General features: G+C 31.7%; 5 protein-coding genes across 6 annotated transcripts; 1 reads left to right on the top strand and 4 right to left on the bottom strand.

The window, feature by feature from the left end:
* Nucleotides 1-1021: 1021 nt before the first annotated feature.
* LOC106326099 (cysteine-rich and transmembrane domain-containing protein A-like) lies at nucleotides 1022-1712 on the bottom strand. The gene is made up of 3 exons (XM_013764127.1): nucleotides 1570-1712; nucleotides 1329-1488; nucleotides 1022-1215 (listed from the first exon to the last, which is right to left on the bottom strand). Exons 1-3 carry the CDS (start codon nucleotides 1613-1615, stop codon nucleotides 1170-1172), a joined length of 252 nt encoding a protein of 83 aa, XP_013619581.1. The 5' UTR covers nucleotides 1616-1712; the 3' UTR covers nucleotides 1022-1169.
* Nucleotides 1713-4908: 3196 nt separating this feature from the next.
* On the bottom strand, nucleotides 4909-5762 carry LOC106326494. 2 transcript variants are annotated; one of them, XM_013764464.1, is made up of 3 exons: nucleotides 5462-5762; nucleotides 5218-5372; nucleotides 4909-5125 (listed from the first exon to the last, which is right to left on the bottom strand). In XM_013764464.1, the coding sequence occupies exons 1-3, from the start codon at nucleotides 5712-5714 to the stop codon at nucleotides 5009-5011; spliced, it is 525 nt and encodes a 174-aa protein (XP_013619918.1). In that variant the 5' UTR covers nucleotides 5715-5762; the 3' UTR covers nucleotides 4909-5008. The 2 variants fall into 2 exon arrangements, with proteins under 2 accessions (XP_013619918.1, XP_013619917.1); XM_013764463.1 differs by having other exon boundaries at nucleotides 5203-5372.
* Nucleotides 5763-9703: 3941 nt separating this feature from the next.
* Nucleotides 9704-10914, bottom strand: LOC106325587. The gene has a single exon (XM_013763631.1). The coding sequence runs from the start codon at nucleotides 10575-10577 to the stop codon at nucleotides 10107-10109; it is 471 nt and encodes a 156-aa protein (XP_013619085.1). The 5' UTR covers nucleotides 10578-10914; the 3' UTR covers nucleotides 9704-10106.
* A 1587-nt stretch (nucleotides 10915-12501) lies between these two features.
* Nucleotides 12502-13207, bottom strand: LOC106325549 (phytosulfokines 5-like). The gene is made up of 2 exons (XM_013763594.1): nucleotides 12876-13207; nucleotides 12502-12765 (listed from the first exon to the last, which is right to left on the bottom strand). The coding sequence occupies exons 1-2, from the start codon at nucleotides 12990-12992 to the stop codon at nucleotides 12649-12651; spliced, it is 234 nt and encodes a 77-aa protein (XP_013619048.1). The 5' UTR covers nucleotides 12993-13207; the 3' UTR covers nucleotides 12502-12648.
* A 2173-nt stretch (nucleotides 13208-15380) lies between these two features.
* LOC106324604 lies at nucleotides 15381-16120 on the top strand. Its single transcript, XM_013762536.1, has 2 exons — nucleotides 15381-15971; nucleotides 16070-16120. Exons 1-2 carry the CDS (start codon nucleotides 15381-15383, stop codon nucleotides 16118-16120), a joined length of 642 nt encoding a protein of 213 aa, XP_013617990.1.
* Nucleotides 16121-20207: the final 4087 nt, after the last annotated feature.

Consider the following 20207-nt stretch of genomic DNA (forward strand, 5'->3'; position numbering starts at 1 on the left):
CCACCGACGCAGCGGGGAATCCTTCCTCGGGACATGCATGCCTTGGTTGGATCATTGATGATTTGGTTTCGCCACACCAATTCACAGCGACTTCACTCTTTGTAGCGTCGCCTCTCGTAGCGGAATCCTTGGCAGTCCTCTCTGCCATAAACTCTGCTCTCGCCCTAAGAATCGACTCCATCACTATCTTCTCAGATTCGCAAGTATTGATCAATACCATCAACAAGAAAGGAATGAAGTTGGAGATCTACAATGCTCTACGGGACATTTACTCTCTATCTACCACATTTAAGTCTATTGTTTTCAAGTTTATTCCTAGATCGTCAAACAACTCTGCAGACCTTTTGGCAAAACAGACTTTATGGGCCTTGAGCCCACTTTAGTTTTATTCTAATGAAATTGGAGTTTGAACAAAAAAAAAAACAGAGCTCATGTTAATAAGAATAAAACAAGTGGTTTAAGCGTATGCTGAATCTCAGGCTATACAGGAACCTTTTATTGGTAGAAATTTGGATTCTTTTATAAAAAAAAATCTCTAGTTTAAGATTAGTCCCATCAAACAACTGCTTGAGAACTTATCTCAATTTTGCTTCATCAGAAATAAGAATGGTTTTCATAGTGTAATTTGTTTACCAACTCATCATTCATTCAAAATGGTTCATTCTGTCTATTCTTCAGTTTGAACCTAACACCCCTATGATTTGATGGCTCATCTACCGCGTAACTGCAGGCTAATAAGTCTTACTCGGACAACTTCAAATGGAAAAGGCAATCCTCAACCATTCAAGTAACCTTCCATTTCTCGATGATCACGAGGAGAAGATTCATTTGATCAAAAGACAAAAACTCTCTTGTTTCTTCATTATTTAGCATCTGTGAGCTTTTTGTCTGAATGGATTATTTTTTGTATGTTATAATAATATGATGATGTTGATGATGACAAACACCTCATCTAAGATTTCTGATCATTTGCTGATCTACTTCTCAATAGTTTCGAATTATTGTATATGAAAGAGAGATATGGTCATGGACGAGTCAATAATCCATAAGAATATAACAAAAAAATTCACAAGACAAAAAGAAGATAGAACAACAGAAGAGAGATATTTGAACAAGACAAAGACTGTCTTTACATGATGTAATAATGTAAACAGAATCGTCGACTGCGATCAGAAACAAGCATCCAAGAGACAGCAACAGCAGAGAGCAGCCAAACTGTGATTTACATATATATAAACAGACCACAAAACATATTATTATTTGGATACTAAAACAAACAAAAGATCATTTTAATTAAAAAAAGAGAGATGAAGGGATCAAGAACATACCATCCTTCGAGCATACCGACTTGTTGCTTTTGCTGAGGAGGAGCTTGAGAGTATTGAGGTGGAGGATAACCTTGAGCAGGGTATCCCTGAGCATATCCCGGCGGCGGATAACCGGCGGGAGGATAACCGGTTGGAGGATAAGCGTCTTTAGGAGGATACCCTTTTCAACAAGAATTCAAGAGAGAACAAAGATTAAACCAGCAGAGACGATACAAACCGAACTAGAGAGAAGATCTATTACCTTGGGGAGGAGGAGCACCAACTGGATACTGTTGTTGATTATACATCTTTCTTCTTCTTTTGAGTTCTTTGAGCTTCTCTTCTTTCTTTTGTTCTCTCTCTTTCTTTCTTTCTTTCTTTCCTTTATATAGTATATATTATTTTGTCAAATTCAAACTTTCTTCTTCTTCGTTTCTAATAGATTAGTCATTTATTATAAAGAAAATTATTCTTAAAATGTCTTTCTTGCATCATAAAGATTTTACGAATAAATTCCTTTGAAAGTTAGGTGATCTATCTGTTGTTGATACTTGACCTTACAACTTTTGTATTTTAGCTGGTAAATCTTAAAGTTAATATGTTTAAAAACCCAAAAAATTAAGCAATTTATCTTAAAAGCTGGTAAAATCTGAAAAATATGTTAAAAACCAAAATACTAAGCAATTTATTATAAAAGCTGGTAAAATCTGAAAGTTATTTTCTTTTTGTCAGCTAAAAAAAAAATAATCTGAAAGTTAATATTAACTATTTAAATCCTTATTTAAAACATGATTAATTTGTTGGCAGATCATGTTTGAACTTAAAATTATATAGTTTTCCTCATAATATAACAACAGCAAGAAAACAAATTAGATACGACCTCCTTTGGTTGAATAAGAAGATGGCTTTTATGATCCACCCACATGCTAGGGCAGGTTTCCTGTGACATCTATAATCTTACTATATACTATACTATTCGAATATTAATATCCATTGAGGACTATAAGAAACAGTGCTCGTTGCATTGTCTACACACAGACATGATACACACAGCTTAAATAAAAGAACCAATTAACATCGTTACTACAAACATCGTGGTAATAACATCGACAAAAGGCTAAAACATTAACAAAATCATCAAAGAAGAAAGTTTACTTTCACACTGTGGAGATTGTCGCAACCTATTGTTGTTTCTCACAAAAAAACATTACACATTAGCTTATTACTGATTTCAGTTTACGTTCAGGATGTTTTAGATAATCACAAATCATCGTTGATTCTCGGTATTCTAATTGGGCTACTACAGTCAAGCTAGGCCCATTCCTCTACAGTTTCATATGGATATTACACTTTCTTAGTTGGCCCATCTGTTATCTCTGGCCTCGAAGTGATTTATACACATGTCGTCATTACAATCATTCTCGCTGAAAAAAGATGACATGCCACTTAAAATAGATAACATGTTTTTAGAAAATAGTAACCTGACATCATATTAATTGTGAGATGTAAAACTTTCTTATAAAAATTTAAGTTTTTTTGCAGAGATTTTAAATATGGTAATAAAAATAACTCATATATCATCATTAATGTTAATTTTCCATATAAATATTAATTTATGGTAAACTATTAAATATATTAATAATTCATATATCACAATTAAAATAATAATACATATGTATATATATCTCACATTAATAAAAATAAACAAAATAAAGTAACACTAATCCAAAAAAAAATTGATAGTTAAATATTTACACATTATTTAAATTTTTTTGTTCATCTTCATCGTTTAAATTAAAGGAATGATCTATAATTTTTTCATAGGCTTCCAAATTTGTTGATTCTTTAATAAAGTTCGGTTAGTAAACGCCTTATAGATGTACATAAACATTTTTCAAAAGATGATCAATAAATTTAACATTTCATCAAAAAAAAAAGATTTTTCAGTTTAACTAAAACAAACAAAGTCTCAAATTTATTAGAATTTATATTTATATGTATATATATATATTTATGTATAAATTTAAAATTAGATGGGAAGATATATATATATATATATATATTTGACACAGTAATATAATTAAAACTATTTTTATAAAATCTAATTTTATCTTTATTGAAATTTAAATAAAATCAAATTTAAATAGTTATACCAAATCAAAAGAAATAAGATTACAAAAATGCGTTTATGATTTTTTATAACAATTGAAGTTAAAATATAAATTAATAATGTTGAAATATAAATCAAAATTTTCTTTTGAAATAAAAAATGTTATGTTAAAAATTATTATTTTTGCGCATGGCGCAGGAAAACTCCTAGTTGATTTTATGTGTGCGTCTATGTAGTTATGACTTGCATGCGATGCATTATGATTTGAAATAAATGTTTTTTTTAATCAATTACTTTCATTTATCAAGCCGAGAAACGGAAAATTCAAGTGATGGTTACAGACTTGTTTCGAACAAAATTTTCTAATTCAAATATTACAACACTAGCTTCGTTCGCCCACCAAACCAACACGTTCCACTAGAATGTCCCAAAATCCTTAGAAAGTCATTAACCGTTTTCAACCGTTGATAATTTATGACTCAAAAGGTGAGGTTTATTTTGTTGCTTCGGATGCGCGTCTTTTCGTGTCATCGCCGGAGTAGCTTGTCTTTGACAATCTCTTCAAGCTTGTTTTCATCACTAACATTAAGAACTGAGACAGAATTGCAACATTAAACAATAATATTAGTACTTTAGTATTAACCTAAGGACGATTATTATTGAAACTGAAGATGATTGAGCCGTTAATTACCTTACCTCTAGTTTTATATTATTTTCCCACAAATTCCATCTATTAAATTATATATGGTCGGTTAATCGGTATTTTCCTGAAGAACCGGTGATTGCTTGCTGTTTATAACTTACATGGGAAAATATACCTACATGTTCGAGCTCTTTTTGCAAAAGAATCTGTATGGCAATTTAGGTTTCCTCAAATTAAACATAATTTAAAGACATTAAACTGATCTCTAAAGGTCGAAAGATGATTCAACTCCTATTTGAAGGCTTATCGGTCTGTAAGACTCCGATTACATTGCTTCTAGTTAACCGAACCAAATTGAATTATGCATCAGTCATTGGCATATTGACTTCTTTAACTATGATTGAGAAAAGAGGCCCGACCAAATGAGCTGCCTAACAAATTTTTAAAGCAACCAAATATGATTACAAATTAATATATTCATAACTATGATCATTTGTCTTTCGTTTAGAAACTTTTTAAGCGCCTATCATTTGGTTAAAGGAACGGTAGTTAACGACTAAACATCTTAATTTATGATTGGTTGTATGGATGATTTATGGTATTACGTAAAATCAAATTAGGTTGAACACAAACAACAATATCCATGGGTACAACAAACTGTCGGTTTTGCATATAATTTTTGAAAGGGAGTGTATCTTACAAGTTAATGCATTGTATAAACAGGGGAATAAATCAATTAATAATGTTTGCGATTTTGAATCTGCAAGTGATTTTGCATATTAATAAGCTTTTAAATCTCGAATATATTGAACGTTAGGACAGCTAAAGTTCTTTAACATATTTTGAATCTTCATTAAAGCATATATAACACTAATAACATCGCTTTACATAAAACTTTAATGTCAATGTTGTCGGATAGCTTCAAGGAATATCTACGCTTTTAAAGTCTCATGAGGGTCCAAGTTCCGGAATGCTGTGTAAAGCTGGCCTCCAGCCACCTCTACCTCTTCCTCCGCTTTGGCTCCGCCTTATAATAAACCCATCTACACCGTCTTCTCCGGCGACCTATATTATAATGCACTATTCTACACGTTACATAATACGGTCCTGACGATATTATGAGAGCATGGACATGCACTTACCGTATCGTTACCCACATTTTCACTCGGATCAGATTGTCGGTTGATCCGACCCGTTTCTTGACCCGTCTTCTGCTTGTGTTTCTTCCTCTTCTTCAGCTCGAGTCCTCCTCCTTCTTTCATTAGCTTCCCAAGCTTCACACACTTCTTCGTCGCAAACTCATTCAAAACCTCTTTTTATAAAAAACCATTCACATTTTTTTCAATAAAAATAATATTTTCTATATTTTAAAAAACAAAACAGCGGGAGTTGAATGCATACCTTCAAAGCTGACGAGACGATAAACATGTCCGATGAGTAAAATGTCATCTGGTCGAAGGAGCTTGAGCTGCTTCAAGAGAGATCCTTTCTCGTTCCTCAATGTCGGTGATGTCACTACCACCGCAACGTAATGACCAGGATTGGATTTCATGACGTCGCTTGCGGTCACCGACCAGTAAATCCTCTCAACCTTGTTCTCCGACGGGTGATGGATCAAAACCGTCGCTGCCTCCGCCGCTTGACAGTTCCCCATTTTAAAATTTTCGCTGATATGTTAAAGAAGAAAAGAACAAAAGTTTTAATGTTTTTTTTGGTTGGGTTCTTGTCTGAAACTGAAGTATATAAAGAGAATATGTTAACCAAAGATGTCGATGGAGATTAAACGATGAGGTTAATAAATAAAGAGGTTGGGGGTGGTCAATCTATTTTCCATATTTAATGATAATGACAGATGAATGCTGGGAAATTATTAAATGTTATTAATGATATGCATATCACAACCAATGACTTAATTAAAGATATGTTTAATTCTTTTGAATTATTAAGTTGACCAGAGTTTATGGTATCCAGTTTAATAACATAAATGGATTGTAAATTTAATAACTGACCATCGTTTCACAATGGCATTCAACAATTGGAATTTAGGAAGTATATATATTGAATACTAGGTGTTTTCCTGCACATACCATGTGTAGTAATAAAAATTTCAAATTTAAATTATATTGAATTTTTTTTTATAATATTTTGGAATTTGTAATTTTCTACCAATGTTTAATACTTCCTCCGTTTCATTTTACTTGTCGTTCTAGACTTCGACACACAGATTAATAAAACATTTAAATTTATCTATTTACTGGATAAAAATATCATTACCAATACACCTAACCAGATTTCAACTAATATAAAAATAGATTAGAATAAAAAGTCAATAAATTTTGCATTGAAATCATAAAACGACACTAATTTTGAAACGAAAATTTTGCTCTAAAACGACATCTAATTCGAAACGGAGGGAGTATAAATTTAAATTTAGTTAAGCATAAAGTAAAGATAAAATAAACATTTTGATTTATTTGAAATTATATTTAAGAAATTATATATATATATATATATTCTAATTATAATTGTAGATAGATTTTCATTCATTTATTTTAGTTTACATAAATTAAATGAATTTGTATAAATTTTACTGAAAAAATGATATTGAATTTTTATAATTATATAAAATAAATAAATAGAATTTCTAAAATTTAAAATTTATATATACAAAATTTTGAAAATATTTTTCTTTATATATACAAAATTTTGAAAATATTTTTCAGTGATAAAAATTGTATGATCATAAAAATAAACTAAATAATATTTTAAAATTTATATATATTTTATACTTATTATATTATTTAATGTTATATTAAAATATATTTATTTTTATGATGATTATGAATTATTTTCATATTTTAAAAAGTTTACCAAAACTAGAAATCAACATTAAATGCAATTGTTATGTCATATTTTGCCGTAGACATGTTATCAATTCTCATATGGCATGTTATTCTTTTTAGTGAAATTGATTGTAGAGATAACATATCTCAAATCATTTCTCAAATAATGTCTAGGGACTAGGGGATTTATAAGTATATATTGATGTTTTGATAACTAATACGGATATATTTTAATACGTTAGAAAATTTAAAAGGAAGCGTGTTGATTTGGAGTTACAGCATAGTATCAGACTGATACCCTATCATAATCGCAGTACCAAAAGACACTGCAAACTTTATTTTCGCTAGATCTGTTCCCACATTTTTACATACATTTTGCTGCACTTTATAATACTCGGTGATTCTTCTTTACTCATGCACGAGAATAAATTTTTTAAAATAAATAAATTATAGTATTGAAAAATATTTGGTTTTGTATGTTTATAGGTTTTAAGTAATTTTTTAATTTGTTTGTATGATAAAAATTGTATTAAGTATTTTTATGTTCTCATCTTAATCTGATATGTAATTTGAAATATAATATTTTGTATTAATTTAACTATTTGTTACGGTATGTTGATTTGCATCTATTATTTTAAATTGATAATGATTTTTTTTGTTTTAATCAGGTTAAATTGGTTTATTAGTAGGTAGTACAATTTATCCTCTTCTATTTGTAAATATATTTTATAAAATTTGAAAACAATAAATATTAAATCAGATATACATTAATAAACATAATTTGTAATATTTTTAAATTATCAAACATATATAAATTTATATATAATAGATAATTCATAATAATTGGTTGATTTAATTGTTCAGATTTTGATTGGTTTCGCTATTTATACTTTGGTATTGGGTTATATCATAATTTTCTGTTATAATTAGACTAAAATTAGAATAATACTGTTAATTATACTTTGTTTATTTTTGCCTTTGGTTGATAAATATATATGTATGCTTTTATATATGTATTTCAATAAAATATATGTCTATATTTTATAAATTTATACATATTTCTTTATTGTTTATGATTTTTGGACAAATAAAAAGAAAAATAATTTTTTCGTTTATATATAATCTATCTTTTTACATAAATATTTAATTATATTTTTATGTGCTATTGGAAAAAGTAATTTTAAGCTAAAAATTTAGTTAGTGCAAAAAAGAAAAATTTAGTTTAAAAAGTTTATTTAAATTTTATCAATAAAAAAGGAAATAAAAATTGTTGTTATTAACGGAAATTATATATAATTTTTTTAGTTGTTATTATAGGTTTTAAATGTAAAAATTTGATATATTTTTATATTAAAGTTATTATTTTTATTTTCTATTCCTTTTTATTTATATAAAATAAATTCATTTTATTAAATTACATACTTTAAATATAAAAGTTGATATATATTTATATTTAATTAAGATATTGCTTTTTCTATTAAATTCCTTTTTGATTTGTATAAATTTAAATTATTTTTATTAAATTTATAAAAAAGCTATATGTTTATATGAAAATATTGTTTTTTCAGAATAAGGTGATTTGGAAATAAATACTCCATCCGTTCCTAAATATAAAAAGTTTAGAAGAATTTTTATGTTTCAATATATAAGAAATTCTCATATTTTTAGGTAACTTTAACTTTATCAAAAACTGTGTAACCAATCAAATTTAATAGTTTTATTTTGTAATTAGTTCCATTGTTTTTAATTTATTATTTTAATAATACATTTTAAATAAAATAGATTTTCTTAATAACCGTGTTTTACCTAAAACATGTTACATTTAGAAACAGAGGGAATATTAACAAAGAAAAAGTTCAATAAAAATGTTAATAATGTCACTATAATAATTAAATTAATTCATCAAAATTATTATTATAATTAACCATTCTAAGAATCAATATGCGAGCGACACATAAAAAATGATTTCTCAAATTATATTATAGAGATATATTTTTTAATATATTATATAATATGGTCGGGTATGATGGGCTTTAGAATATCTTAATGGGCTAGACAAACAAAATGTAATCTGAAGTTCAAATCTATTTCTTACTAAGCTGATCCATATTTAAGTCGAACACGTGTTACAGCTTAAGAACACCAAACATAAACCCAAGTCTGATACATATCAAAAAGGATTTGGGTATGAAACTATATAATTTCTAATATTTTTTTTTTTGCTTTTGAAAAAGAAATTTTGAAACTTTAAATTTTCAATTTTGAGTGGTGAAACTTTAGTCAAAACTCAAATTTAAAGTTTCATATTTTTGGTTCTTACAATTACACATCACAATTATGATCCTTAAATAATTCTTTATCATTTTAATCCATAAATTTTTTTGTATATCATAAATATTTTAAATTTGTTTTTATAAATTTAAGTTTTACACATAAAATTAAATAAAAACTTTAAAATAAGACAAAATATTTTAAAACAAGATTTAGACAACAACAATATTACAAAGAAAATTAAAAATGCAATACTTTATCATATATAAAATATTTATGGAATAATATGGTATTTTACTTATAATTTAATTATGTATTTCTATGTAATTTTTTAGTGTAACATTTATTAATTAATATTGTTATAATATTTTTATATATGTGCTAGTTATTTATAAAATTTTGTGAATTTAAATTAATTATGACAAAAATAAAGACAATAAAATAAAATGATTTTGAAATTTTATTTATTGAGAAAAACATCATTAAACTTCGAATACGAAATTTTGTAAATTTAAAATGTCTTCTCGGAGATGCTCTATTCAACGGAAAAACAAAGATGGCTCATCAGCTCTGCATAGCATCTTCTCCATCAGCTTTGATTGGTTCGCTGAACATTTACCGACTCTGATACTCTATAAGTTACTGCATGTATCTCCTCGCACCATTACTAATGGTACCCCTAAACTTTACTAGTAAAGGTTTTTGTTGCCCGTAACTTTTTATTTTGCTACACACACACCCCGCAAGAGAGTTATTTTATTTGTTATGTTCACGTTGGTGTCGTGTTAGGAGAGAAAGTTCTATTCTACATGTATTGAAATTTATATACTAACAAGAAACCTATAAGCACAACAACTTAACAATGAAAACAAAATCAATCCCTTTAAGAATCAACAAGAAATAGGAAAACAAAACAAAAATTCAAAGGGTCTTTACTTTTTTTCTTTTATCTTGGACGTATAGTAAAAACTCTTATCTATTTTTCGTTTCTTGAATTTGTCAAATAGCAAATCCTCTTCTTCGAACTTATCACAAGCCTTCTCTTCATCGATCCTTCCCATCACTATGCAGCTATAGTTTCTTCGGAGGTCCAACGGTCCTCCAGTCGCCACCGTGATTTTTCCACCACCACGTGAGTAGTCCGAGACAAACCGGCAGCGTTCACGTGTCGCTGCCGTCGTCGTGGACGAATTGAGTGTGAAGCTACGAGGGAGAGTGGTGCAGATTTGGAAATTACCAGCCGGCAAACCGAAACCGCCGGAGCCACCACCACCACGAATGTAACCGGCGGAGCATGATGTCATGCTACGTATGTAGGCATCACGTGCCATGATCAAAAAACGAACCGGAGATTTCACCAGTTTTGCTAGGTTGCTCTCTTTCTTCATCTTTTTAGCTTTCATGATTTCAAGTGAAATAAAAAACACAAGACAGAAATAAATTATATAAGAGACAAGATGCTGTCCATGGACTTCGATATAAATGTGCCCTCCAATACGAAAATAAATTTATAAGTGTATATATAATAAATGTATATAGTTGGATGTTTACAGCTTGGGGGATACTTATCTTATTAAAAACAATATAATATGGATCTAGTTTACTTTCTCTTAAGTCAAAATGGGGTTGAAGTTGCAAACTATAGGCCGGCAATCGATCTTTTAATATTTTATAAAGTTTGAAATACATATCGTGGAGTGTTTTTAAGCTAATAGCAAGTATTAACATTTTAGTTTTCTTTTTCAAAATCCAAGTTGGGATATATCCATCCAAAAAATTGCCAAGTACCCATCAAGATGTCATTAACTAACACGTATTATCTATAGATGGATTGGGATATGACACCAAACGTCATATATTTTTTTTTTTTTAATTATACGGGGTATCCTGACCCCACAAAAATGGTACAGACTAATCACGTGTTACTACGTGTCGGTTTCATGTCTCTAACGATACTGAAATATTAATTTTTTTAATGACCAAGATTCAAACTCTGGTAATTTTACCTTATTGAGTTTTTGCCCTCAAATTAATCACAACCATACCACGAGCTCCGGTTAAAACGTCATGTATCTCATTTTAAACAATGAAAATACCGAAAACTACGACGGGGAGTGAAAGATTGGTTAGAGTCGCGCGACTTGAATTTAGCATAGTGATACAAATTTCATTATCATGCCACCAATTTGTCAAATACATGTTGCTTCAACTTTTAGTTTCTTCTGAACAAATGTTTTACACGGATTCATTTATGTAGGACAGCTTGAGATGTCAACAATCAATTTTGTATGCTAACTTTATATATTTCGATTATAACATGCCAACCGATAATAAAAGCATTGATAATAGTAGTCTCTCACAAAAAAAATTCAATAAAAATAATAATAAACAAATTAAAAAAAAAAGAGAAAAGTTGAGAAATATTCATCAAAATTTTCATTTGACAAAATGATTTCAAATGTATGAGAACATCTTATATCACAAGAAAATCTTTTCTCCAATGACTTATAGTTAAAATATGTTTTGAAAATCAAGTTATCCCAAAAATTTAATTATGATCAAACTTTGAGGAATGTGTACTAAGATTGTTAACATAGAAAAATAATTTGTTGAATCATGGGTTTATATCATTGACCTGGGTAGTTATTGATAAGTCTGTGGTAATATTTTCAACATCCACAAAATGATTTCAGAGTATGTATGTCTACAATCTACATATAGATATATGGAGCCATGGAGGTTTCTTATTATTTGACAGGTGTGTGCTTTTATTATCTTTAATTTGTGTGTGAGGTTTTAAAAAATGTTTCTGTATATATCAAAAATAGGGAATTAATTTATACAAGAAACTCAACTGTTTTCATTTAAGACAACTAAAAAGTAATGAAGATGTGATAAATTATTAGCTTCTTTGGTTGATGTATAACTCTAAATAATACTCCCTCCAATTCTGGAATATAATAGCATGATTATTGAAGGGTTCTTAATGTGAGATTTTTAGCGTAATATAAGAACCCGTCTCTTAACTTTTAACTAAAAAAACTAAGAACCGGTTGTTAAATAAGAATTTTAAAAGCTGATTCTTAACTTTTTTTTAGTTAAAAGTTAAGAAACGGGTTCTTATATTCCGCTAATAACCTCATTCTAAGAACCTTCCAATAATCATGCTCTAAGATGCTTAAAAGGATTTTGATGTATCAATATATAAGATTAACTTTTAGTATGTGTCTTTTTACTAAAACAATTTATATTTAGGAACAGAGTGATTAGGTATCACTTCGTATTATAGTGGAAAAAGAAACCATACTACTAGTACCTAACTTTTCCACCAATAATCAATACACATACTTTCAGATCAAGTGATATAGATAAATACAAATGTGAAGTAGTTTGACTAATAATAAAGAAAACACAATGACACAATATATCATTTACCAAAATATTCCAATGAATGATTATAAGCTAATTAATCATTTAGGGATTGTGGTTTTGTGTGTAGATGTAATCAGTATGAGCAGCCAAAGTTCTACGTATCAAGAAGCATTCTTCTTCTCCAACACCTTCGCAGTTTTCCTCTCCTTGTTCTAATTTCTGTACATAAAAAAATAATATGATCACTAAATTTAAATTGTTTATATCTCCATCATGTTTATTAATTCACTATAAATAGAATAAGAAGAGTGATGGTGAGGTTGGGAGACCTCAACGGAGATTTCTCCCGGATAAACGGACGTTGGAGTAGGCTGGGCTGATGCGTTTGTTAGCGTGGAGCAGAGGAGGAGAACAATGATAAAGAAGAAAGTTGTGAACTTAGCCATTTTATGATATGACTAAGTACTATACGGTTTCTTCTAGTTATGAAGTAGATCAGATCAAATATATCGAGAGAGAGGTGATGACTTAAGATGGGAGGAACTTGTATGAGATTTAGGTTAGTATTTGGGGAGTATTTATAGAGAAAACATGAGATGAGATAAAGGTTCAGCAGAAACCTGAGCCATATAATCTTGAGTAAGTGTGCGTCATGAAACCATTACATACCAAACACGCGCATGTATATTTTTAATTGCTAAAATTGAGTTATATATGAAAATAAAAGATATGTAATTAAACCATTGTTTTTGGTTGGTGAATCAGGCAGTTTCTGGTGAAATTGATCAATGAGGAGTCAACTATATCTTAAATACCTACATGCATAAATAGAAGAAAGTTGGTGGCGGATGTATCTGTACACTCTGAGATTCACCTAATGATTCTCGTGTGAAGTTAGTTGCAGTATACACTAATGAGTGTCGTAGTTAATTACTTATAAAGCATTTCGCTAGTAAATTGTAATTAGTGAATAATTGGCTATTTCCAACGGCCCCCCGGGAATTCCTTCCTGTAATTCTATTATTTTTGTTGTTGGTAAGTAATTATTTCACACATACGTAGGCTTCAGGCCCGGCTCAAAATATAATTGAGCCCTGTGCTGTTGAAAAATAGAAAAATATTTTCTATAGTACTTATGAAAACTAGACTTTTAATTTATTAGAATTTTCAAATTTTGGGCCCTAAAATAATAAGGATATTTCTATAAAAAAGTGGGACCTTGTGCTTATGCACCCTCAGCACACCCATAAAGCCGGCACTGGTTGGTTTATATTAGTAGATCGTATCTCTTTATATTGTTTAGTTCAAATGTTTAGATACATGTGCGGTGGTGATAGAAACCAATAAATCTAATGCAAACAAGAAGAACCGAGATAAAATACTGTGTTGTGTTTGACGTAATCTTTGATCAAATATACAGTTAAAAGTGTTTTCATATGCTTAATTATCAGCGTTATTTTAACTGTTATCGTTTTGTTTTTCTTTGTAGTGGATCTTATATTACAAACTCAAGATCAACCATCCGTAGACTATATACCCGGAGGAGCACTTTCTCCGGGATCAGAGTTGCGAGGGCCTCCCCTCGAATTAACCACCTCCCCTTCGCCGATGACACCATGTTCTTCTGTAAGGCATCCCCGAGAAGTTGTGATGCCCTAATGACCATCCCCATGAAGTACGAGCAACCTTCAGGGAAAGTTATAAACCCGGCAAAATCATTTGTCACCTTCGCCAAAAAGACCCCCGCAGATGTGAAAACAAGAGTTAAACTGTGCTTGGGAATTGATAGAGAAGGAGGAGTCGAGAAATATCTCGGTCTCCCCGAACACTTTGGGAGAAGAAAGAAAGATTTATTCACTTCTATCGTGGATCGAATCAGACAAAAAGCAGTTAGTTGGGCAACAAAGAAACTCTCGGGAGCAGGGAAACTCGTTCTTCTCAAGAATGTCCTCTCAGCAATACCAACACACGCGATACCTGTTTTAAACTCCCCTCTAGTCTTTGTAAGAGGATTTAATCCGTTCTTACTAGGTTCTTGTGGGATTCAAACACGGGGGATAGGAAGATTTGATGGATTGCATGGTCACAACTTACCAAGTCGAAACGCGATGGAGGGTTGGGTTTGCGTGACATTTAAGACTTTAATGATGCCCTCTTAGCGAAGATAGGCTGGAGAATCGTCTCCAAACCAGAGTCTCTTGTAGCTAGAGTCCTCTGCGGAAGATACTGTCCCAACACATCCTTTTTGGAAACAACTCCAAGCAATGCAGCGTCCCATGGATGGCGAAGCATTTTGAGGGGCGAGATCTGCTTATCCCACACATCAGCAAAGCTATAGGAAATGGGGAGTCTACGAAAGTCTGGGATGAACCGTGGATATCCACTGAGCGGCCATTGAAACCTATGGGTCCACCTAACTGCAATGATCAGCAACTTCGGGTTTCAGACCTTCTCTGCGACCAAACAAAGGAGTGAAATATAGATCTTGTCAACAGGCTACTACCACACTATGCAAAAGATATCTTCTGCCTGAAACCAAGTAAGGGACCCTCAACAGACAAACACATTTGGACCCTATGTACGAACGAAGAGTATTATACAAAAACAGGATACCACTCTGCTTCTCCTCCTTTACTTGCTGAAGACGCTATAACCCTTCCAAACAGAGATCGATTTAATTGGAACAATGAAGTCTGGAAAGCATCATGCTCACCAAAAATTCAGCTCTCCCTTTGGAAGCCCGTGCAAGGAGCTCTCCCCTAGGCGAAAATTTGGAAAAAAGAGGGATGAGAGCGAACACGAGATGATGTTCCTGTGGTGAGATAGAAACAGCGATGCATTGTTTTGTTCATTGCCCCTTCACAGTAAACATTTGGGAGTTAGCCCCCGTGCTTAACAAACCAAACTTCGTAGCCATCACAGATTTTGCTATCTGCCTTCAATCTTCGAGGAGACTTATCTGCCTCCCTCCGACGGGATTAACTTCTGCCAACATTTTCCAATGGTTATGTTGGGCTATCTGGATAGCTAGGAACAAAAGGATTTTCGAGAATAGGACCACTTCAGCGGAAGATGTTATCTCAAAGGCTGTCTCAGTAGCTGCAGAATGGAAAAGAGCACAACTTACCGAGAAAGATCCTGCAACAGCGGCTTCAACTGTGACCAGTAACTGCACCACGACTAGAAACCTAACCAACCATACCAAAGTGTGTACTGATGCAGCATGGAACGAATCAAGACAAACAGCGGGACTGGGATGGTTTTTTTCTGACCAACTGAGACCATCCTTTCACCAAGGTAGTAAAACAGAGGTGTTCGTCAAGTCACCGCTAATAGCAGAAGCACTAGCTATCCGACAGGCTCTAGAGACGGCAAGACACATGGTCGTCACAAATCTACTTGTCAATTCCAACTCTCAAACTCTTGTGAGAACCATCCAACAGAAAAGCTTTTTCAAGGAACTTATGGAAATCCTCCAGGATATCTATGAACTTTCTTGTTGTTTTTCCTCTATCTTTTTTAGCTTTATCCCCCGTGGGGAAAGCAGGCTTTGTATTCTTCTGATGCACTTTAGTCTTCAATTTTAATGAATTTGCAGTTCAAAAAAAAAAAAAGAAGAACCGAGATAAAATATTGTGTTGTGTTTGACGTTTTCATTTATATATCTTTTGTTTTTCTTTGTAGTGAATTTTATATTACAAACTCAAGATCAACCATCCGTAGACTATATACTCTATATGTCCTCAATAAACTTGGGCCTATATATTATTTATTGTATGAACTCTATATTTGATCCATATTAGAACATACTGCGCTTCTTTCTTTCTCTAGTAGCAGCTTGGATAACAGAAGTATTTAAAAATTTATGAAATGTTGATATGGGGAACGTTAATTCTTCCAACTACTATTTAGGTTAAAAATCCGGTTCCGCTGGTAAAATAAAGATATCCATCTTGTAATGGATATATTAAATAGTTTTATTTCGACATTTGATTGCTATTAGTACCATTGCTAATGCTACCTAAAAGCATCTTCAAAAAGACTTTCTATTTTATAATTTGTAAAACTTTATATTTGAAGTTTCAAAGTTTTTTCCTACAAAAGCAAAACATCAAAGTTAAACTTCAAAATTATTTATTATTTATACTATGGTCCTTATATTTATCATAATTAATATAAATTTATAAAACTTTTATAAATAACTAGCACACATATAAAAAATATTATAGTAATATTAATTAATAAATTCTTACACTAAAATATAAAAGCATAAATAGAAATACATAATTAAATATTAAATTACAAGCAAAATATCACATTATTTCATAAAATTATTTCCGTAATGCTCCATCTTCGGTTACACAAAATCTGTTGGGACAATATTTTAAAAGTTCCAGAGAAAATATACTAGACTATTAGTGATGTTGTAATATTTAAATTTGTCAATAATTATGTCTTCATGTATATTTTAAATTTTTTTTATTAAGTTTATTTTGTAATAGTTTTGTTGTCTAATTCTATTTTTAAAATATTATAAATGTTATTTTTAATTTTTTATTTAATTTTATGTGTAAAATTTGAATTTATAAAAATAAATTTAAAATATTTATGAAATACAAAAGTTTAAAGATTAAAACGATAAACAAGAAAATACTTAAGAATCATAAATATAATGTGTAACTAATTATAAGGACCAAAATGTAAATAAAAATGAAATTTCAAATTTGGAATTTTGAGTAGTGAAACTTCAAATATGATGTTTTACTCTTTAAAACTCTTAATTTGCCAAGCGAGGACGGCCCAGTTGTCTTGAGGGAGCTTTGGCCCCAATACGGACCCGAGTTCGAATCCCGCTGGCCACCGTCGATTAAAATGGGGTGAAAAAGATGGCCCTCCAGGATGCCTTCTGCGGAGGTGTACTTAGGCGATAGTCGGGTTCCCTCCGGGGTGTCCGGATTACCTGGATTATAAAAAAAAAACTCTACATTTGAAGTTTTGAAGTTTCTTTTTGGGGAGTAAAAACTCTATATTTGAAGCTATACAATTTTCTTTGGAGATGCTCTAAGTACTTAAAACCAATTGTAAGCAAATAACGAAAGTGGCTTTAAGAATCAATAATAGCAATAAAACGTCGATTATAATTTCAATAGTTAAAATGTAATGAAGACAATCTAATTTCTATGACAAGTTTTTTGAAATAGAGTAATTAACTTCAACTATGACTACTTGATTATTATTAGGGCAAAAAAATAAACACATATAGTTTTAAATAGAACGAAAGATGGTGTGCACATGCATGTGTATAAAAGTAGTAAGTGTGTTATGTTTTTTTTGAAAATTTGCATTCTTAGGGTACGTAGGGCTGCTTTGAACCCCCAGCTTTGCCGTTAAGAAAACTACCACCATGCTCTCTCTATGAAAATATTATTTGAAGAGATGTCTTGTTTTGTATCCAAACTTAGTATACTAGTACTTTTTCGCAAATCAAGTCATAATACCTAATAACATAGAGGTTACACTATGCCAAAACTTAGAATGTTAAAAATGTGTGTTTCATGGACCGTATAACGTAAGTTTTTTTTTTGTGGTAAAAGACCGTATAACGTAAGTTAAAAGTGAAAACGTATATATGGACGGGTATTCAAAATATAGTAGATAATTTTCAAGAATGAGCTAGCAGCTAGACTGAAGTTTGTTATATATGTCGGACTGTAATTATTTTCAGCATGAAATGTAAACAGCATTTCAAGAACTAAAGTATATATATATACGTGCACAAAACTTAAATGTAACACCCGTCTCATCCCTTCTCGGGAACGGTGTGCTACTAACCAAAAAATACCAAATTAAACCGATTTATAAAACCGAATAAAATCACAAACCTTTTAATCAAATAATTTCCAAATAAAACAAGTTTATAATTTAAAACTATGAAATAAAATACAACGATCCCAATACACCAATCCGTTCACATATCCAACTACTCGTCATGTTCACCTTCAAGGGGAAGAAAGAGGGGTGAGTAACAGCGGAGTTACTCCGTGAGGTATGTGATGCTAAACCGCAAACCACTGACTCAATACATAGCACTACGACCATGTAGGCCTAGCTCTAGCATGAAACAAACACAGTGTCTAGTACACCACATAAAACATCCAATGCGCTGATAGTACATGCTACTCTATGCACCCCGCATTTCCTCATAAGGATATATGTATATCTCCAGGCGTACAGTATTCCATCTCTGTACTCCCAGAATCTGCGCGTCGGCGACTGATACAAACGTCTTGGTACCCCCGCAATCTCACTGCTCGTCGGCGGCTTACACAAACGTCTTTGTGCACCCGTAATCACACTGCTCATCGGCAGCTTACACAAACGTCTTTGTGCACCCGCAATCACCACAACAGACATATTTATATATACATATATAGCAGTTTTTAACATCACTCAATTCATTCAACCGTTGAATCTTCTATTATCCTATTTCCGATTTAACAATTAATAACAATAATAAACAAACAAGACTCTCAAACAGACTCGATTCACAGAGACGGATCATGTTTCGAAACTAGACTTTCCATAATAGTAGTACTAAACTAACACGAGATTAGACGGAATAGCCCTCACCTTAGCCAAGATTGGAGAACCGGAAAGCAAATCAAAAACGAGGCAAGATGACTTGACCACCAAGAAACCTAAGGTTTTACACTTGGGTCTCGGCTACCCGTCTCAGTACACCAAAAGAACAGGTCCGAAACACCACATGGCATATTTGCAAAGGACAAGGCGATTAGGGTTTATACTTTGCAAGCTTTCTTGCAACGCAAGAAACATAAAATGAATGCAATAAACCTTCTCGGCTTGGAACCGCAACGGTGGATCATGAGCTCCGACATCCCAACTTTGTCTCCGGTGGATCACAGCTCACGGTTGATGGTGGTGTTTAGACGGTGGCTCCGGCTCTTACGACTCCTTTGCCTATCGGCTCACGTTCGCCACCTACGAACCATATACAAGGCATCAACGCCATGGACAAGATGGCACGGAACAAGGCATGATGGCAAAGCTCTCCTCCGGTGATGCATAACAGCTCCAATGGTGGCTAGCAGTGGTGATCCCTCGGTGATGATTTTGAGATGATGACTTGACTCTTCTGATTTCAACACACGTACATGAATGATAATGGAGAAGGAGAGAAGAGATGAACAATGGCGTATATGAAGGAAATGAGGAGTGCAAGCGAGAGAGAGAACGACACAAACAATTTTAGGAGGCGGCGAGGGTTTTGAGATAGATGAAGATATAAACACTTTTGTGTATTTATATAAGGCAACAGTTAATAAAACCTAAGAAACCAATTTGCTTCGTTGGATTTATACTTAATTGAACAAAATCAGATTGGTTTACCAATTTAATTAATGAGAAACACAAACCAATTCCGATTAAGAAAACCGGGTCGTTACATTAAAGTTCTACAGGCAGCTTTATTTATCATATAAATACATTATATCGTTATCGAAAAGGAACAAACCGTGACCGTCAATTCCTAAAAGTATGTAATGTAACGCATTATAGTATGGTTGAAAGTACATTACCATAGTATGTAATGTAACGCATTCCGCTTAGTTGGTTGTAGCTCCACTTTGTATTCGGATTTC

This window comes from Brassica oleracea, chromosome C2 (genome assembly GCF_000695525.1).
Source record: "Brassica oleracea var. oleracea cultivar TO1000 chromosome C2, BOL, whole genome shotgun sequence".
Classification (NCBI taxonomy): domain Eukaryota; kingdom Viridiplantae; phylum Streptophyta; class Magnoliopsida; order Brassicales; family Brassicaceae; genus Brassica; species Brassica oleracea.

What these genes read in the sequence shown, in the direction of transcription:
- LOC106326099 (XM_013764127.1), bottom strand. Translation starts at nt 1,615, where the DNA reads ATGTATAATCAACAACAGTATCCAGTTGGTGCTCCTCCTCCCCAAG. An exon ending in TGGTGCTCCTCCTCCCCAAG is followed by an intron (nt 1,489 to 1,569) that starts GTAATAGATCTT and finishes CTTGTTGAAAAG; the next exon opens with GGTATCCTCCTAAAGACGCT. An exon ending in GTCGGTATGCTCGAAGGATG is followed by an intron (nt 1,216 to 1,328) that starts GTATGTTCTTGA and finishes TGTAAATCACAG; the next exon opens with TTTGGCTGCTCTCTGCTGTT.
- LOC106326494 (XM_013764463.1), bottom strand. Translation starts at nt 5,714, where the DNA reads ATGGGGAACTGTCAAGCGGCGGAGGCAGCGACGGTTTTGATCCATCAC. An exon ending in TCGTCTCGTCAGCTTTGAAG is followed by an intron (nt 5,373 to 5,461) that starts GTATGCATTCAA and finishes TTTTATAAAAAG; the next exon opens with AGGTTTTGAATGAGTTTGCG. An exon ending in AAAATGTGGGTAACGATACG is followed by an intron (nt 5,126 to 5,202) that starts GTAAGTGCATGT and finishes ATTATAATATAG; the next exon opens with GTCGCCGGAGAAGACGGTGT.
- LOC106325587 (XM_013763631.1), bottom strand. Translation starts at nt 10,577, where the DNA reads ATGAAAGCTAAAAAGATGAAGAAAGAGAGCAACCTAGCAAAACTGGTG.
- LOC106325549 (XM_013763594.1), bottom strand. Translation starts at nt 12,992, where the DNA reads ATGGCTAAGTTCACAACTTTCTTCTTTATCATTGTTCTCCTCCTCTGC. An exon ending in CGGGAGAAATCTCCGTTGAG is followed by an intron (nt 12,766 to 12,875) that starts GTCTCCCAACCT and finishes TTTTATGTACAG; the next exon opens with AAATTAGAACAAGGAGAGGA.
- LOC106324604 (XM_013762536.1), top strand. Translation starts at nt 15,381, where the DNA reads ATGCATTGTTTTGTTCATTGCCCCTTCACAGTAAACATTTGGGAGTTA. An exon ending in ATTCCAACTCTCAAACTCTT is followed by an intron (nt 15,972 to 16,069) that starts GTGAGAACCATC and finishes TATCTTTTTTAG; the next exon opens with CTTTATCCCCCGTGGGGAAA.